The 1,549-nt window shown below is 40.1% G+C and overlaps 1 protein-coding gene across 2 annotated transcripts in view; it reads right to left on the minus strand.

Annotated features, from left to right (window-relative positions):
- Positions 1 to 1,540, minus strand: part of trmo (tRNA methyltransferase O) — a 3,923-nt gene extending 2,383 nt beyond the window's left edge. Inside the window, exons 1-3 of one of the 2 annotated variants that reach the window (XM_014007779.1) lie at positions 1,082 to 1,540; positions 758 to 888; positions 500 to 674 (exon numbers count right to left, since the gene is read on the minus strand). In XM_014007779.1, coding sequence (XP_013863233.1) covers positions 500 to 674; positions 758 to 888; positions 1,082 to 1,170 — 395 coding nt within the window. In that variant the 5' untranslated portion in view covers positions 1,171 to 1,540. The remainder of the gene's footprint in view (positions 1 to 499; positions 675 to 757; positions 889 to 1,081) is intronic. The other variant, XM_014007780.1, reaches the window with a different exon arrangement.
- Between the last annotated feature and the right edge of the window lie 9 nt (positions 1,541 to 1,549).

Here is a 1,549-nt window from a genome sequence, read left to right on the forward strand (position 1 = left end):
GCCCCAGACAGCATAGCTCCTAAGATCATTGGGACACTCAAACCCCTCCACCACGATAAGGTAGCAGCCCAAGGAGAGGAATTTTAAATTTTAAATACAGTTTTGTGAATTGCAATTATAGCTACTGTTTTGCTGCTTTTAGCTCTGGTTAAGCTCATTTTAGCTTTTTTATTTTGGCTATTTTAGCTACTTCAGCAAAACAAAACAAACATATTTTGAAAGTTAATCATTTAGAAAATCATAGAAACCGTTTTAGGCTGTTAGAGGACCTGCATGGACCAGATTCCTACCAGAACAAGAGACAGGAGGCGATGGAAAGCTGTTCTTTGATTCCAGTTTGATTGCAAAGAATAAACTAACCTTTGGATTTTAATTCATGTGTTTGAACAATTGACTCCTTTTGCCTGTTTACAGAATAATCCAACAATTAATCTGTGTGTGTTTGGTGTGGGGGGAGTTTGAGACACATGCAGACCACAAACAACTCCATGTGACCTACCAGACATGGGAGTACTGGTCCAGGCCCAGCAAGGCGTGCTCGGCGTTGTTAAAGACGCTCTGCTGGATCCTCAGTTCTGCACGGGATGGGCCGCAGATGGTGGGCTGTCTGGGGGTCCCATTCTTCAAGGAAAAACAGGAAGTGATGTAACCAATTGGTGTCGTCTGGATATTCCCTGTAAGACAGTAAATGAACAATCGGTGGATACGTTTATGTGTAATCTTGTAGAAGCTGATCTAATCCACATTAAAAATAAACCTTGTTCTAATGCATTTTGTGGTGATGAAGGTGTCTGGTCCTTATCTTCACAGAAGCCAAGCTTTGACACAGCAGCCTGAAGAGATGTCATGTGTTTGCGATGAGCTCTGACAGAACTGTCCAGCATCTGTCTAAAGGAAAACAAATCATTAGAACTGAAGGACAAGTTCAGATATTTACAGGTAAAAACAGTAACAACGCTGAATGATTCTGTTGCGAGGATCACGCGTTCATTGGTGGGTTTATAACGAAAACACAAATACATGTTTAAGTACAAATAAAGATTTTTGTGCACAATTATAGTCAGTCAGGTGGCAAACATACCTCAGGTTCTTAATTTCTTTCCGCATCACAGAAACTTGCTGATTTATTTTATTAATAGGCGCATTACAGCAGGAACACAGCGGACTCATTTTTATTGATTTAAAAGAGAAAAACAACTCAACACGACCCGGACTTTGCTAGCTCATAGCTGCTGCTCCAGCAGAAAAACGTGAGTTGATCAACCCGGAAGTTATATATTGTTGTCCAACCAGAACTGTTCCTGTGACAAACAAGCTGTCATCGGAGGGATCAAAACGCTATATTGGTTTATCACGTATCAATTTTATAACGATGTTCAATACTTATTTTTTTAATATCATCCCGCAGCGATTCGTAAAACCTGTCGTAAAATAGTTTTATTTATTTTCCACAACATTTGGACGCACATGCTTGTTTCTAACATCAGGGGGCAGCAGAGAGAGATTGGATGCTAAAAATGAGAGAAAAAGGAAAGTGGAACTTTTGGAC

This window comes from Austrofundulus limnaeus, unplaced genomic scaffold (assembly GCF_001266775.1).
Source record: "Austrofundulus limnaeus strain Quisiro unplaced genomic scaffold, Austrofundulus_limnaeus-1.0 Scaffold44, whole genome shotgun sequence".
Classification (NCBI taxonomy): domain Eukaryota; kingdom Metazoa; phylum Chordata; class Actinopteri; order Cyprinodontiformes; family Rivulidae; genus Austrofundulus; species Austrofundulus limnaeus.